We start from the raw sequence: 1,716 nt of genomic DNA, 5'->3' as shown, positions 1-1,716 counted from the left end.
CCCCGCCAGTGATGATAGCTGACATAAGAGAAGCTTTATCCTTAAAACCGATGGAGTTAAATAGAACCGGCGCATAAAACATAATTACGTTTATGCCGGTAAGTTGTTGGAACATCGGAATTAGAAAAGCCAAAGAAACTTGCGGTCTATACTTCCTTTCCCGCAATTTTCTGAGAGGCTGTTCAACTCTCGTTGAAGCTATACTCGCTGCCACAAGATCGTTGAACTCTTCATCGACATTGTCAACGCCACGGATTTTTTGAAGCTGTTCCTTTGCTTCATGGTGGTTGCCGCGGTCGATCATGGAATGGGGTGTGTCAGGGAGCCATAGTGATCCAATGATTATTACAAGGGCAGGGATCATAGCCCCACCTAAACTGGACCTCCATCCCCAATCACTTGTGATTTTCCCAAAGAAGAAGTTCAATACATTGGCAAAGACTATACCAAATGTAATGAGCAGTTGAAAACCAATGTTGAGACATCCTCTGTATTTGGAAGGGGCCATCTCAGAGAGATAGAGTGGCACAGCCTTCAAAATTTAAAAACATAATCAATAAACAAATAAAGGAGAGTACACTCTATTGCAAGCACAAAGGAAGACAGTACCTACCTGATTCGCAAAGCCGACTCCAAATCCAAGCAAGACCCGACCAACTATCAACATCCAAACATGTTGAGCGATGAAATTAAAGAGGCCACCGGCAAAGAACAGAAGACCTCCGAATAGCATGGAACGTTGTCGTCCAAACTTACGGCTGACGGTGGATGCCGCCAACGACGACAACAGTGCAGCAAGGTACAGAGACGACGTGAACAATGTCAGCATCTGACTGTTGTATTGACAATATTTGTTCGTCGTTCCGCTATGGTTTTTCTTCTTGGCTACACTCCGGAAAAACTTGTCTAGGAACGGACCCATGGATGTTACACCCCCTGACAAAAACAAAACGAATGTTATACGCTAAAACAAATCATATCATAAACCAAATAAAGTGCTGCTTTCGTTTGATACTTTATACTACCTGAAATTCCAATGTCGTAACCAAATATTAAACCCCCCATTGCAGCTACCAAGCATGATCGTAAAACAAAATGAGTGAGCTTTCCTGGGTACTTCTTATTCACTCCTCCGGTGCTGGCTATTCCTCCTATGGCCATTTTTCTTATCTCTAAGTAGTAGAAATAGAGTGATGAAGAACAACAACAATGGTGAAATGTAGTTAGAAAAGAAGATAAACGAATTTGAGATGGTGATTTTTTATGAGGTGTGGCAAGTGATTAGAGAAGGTGAGTAGTAAATTTAAGTAGTTGGAGAGATTTTGATTTTGATATGTCACTTATATAATTTTTGTATGGAAAAATGGAAAATACCATTTAAAACAACTTAATAGACCTTTTTGTTTTCTTTATTGGTTTCCCTCCATTCACCACCTACTCTTACTCCAGCTCATTCAATTCTTCATTCAATTCTTCGAGTCTGCAACTTGCACTATGAAGTATATGCAATTGTCCCTCAAAGTTTTGATTTCCATCATTAGCATATGAAGTACATGCAATTTCATTACTAACATTAATATTTTGACACTAAATTTCTAACATCATATATCCGGTACTAATAAAATGCATCAAGTTTTAGTGTGGTCCAATTTCAAGAAGAAAGAAATAATTAATATAAAATTGGAAATCATATAAAATGTGATTGGAATATAATGT

At 38.8% G+C, this 1,716-nt stretch overlaps 1 protein-coding gene across 1 annotated transcript; it reads right to left on the bottom strand.

The window, feature by feature from the left end:
- Positions 1-6: 6 nt before the first annotated feature.
- Positions 7-1,443, bottom strand: LOC101501807 (sugar transport protein 1-like; the record flags this gene model as incomplete). The annotated part of the gene is made up of 3 exons (XM_004517112.4): positions 1,026-1,443; positions 614-936; positions 7-532 (listed from the first exon to the last, which is right to left on the bottom strand). Coding segments are annotated over exons 1-3 (985 nt in total), but the record flags the coding sequence as incomplete, so codon positions are not given.
- Positions 1,444-1,716: the final 273 nt, after the last annotated feature.

This window comes from Cicer arietinum, unplaced genomic scaffold (assembly GCF_000331145.2).
Source record: "Cicer arietinum cultivar CDC Frontier isolate Library 1 unplaced genomic scaffold, Cicar.CDCFrontier_v2.0 Ca_scaffold_5433_v2.0, whole genome shotgun sequence".
NCBI classification, from domain to species: Eukaryota; Viridiplantae; Streptophyta; class Magnoliopsida; order Fabales; family Fabaceae; genus Cicer; species Cicer arietinum.
Note: the sequence above shows the minus strand (reverse complement) of the source record. Positions and strands in the feature narration are given on the sequence as shown.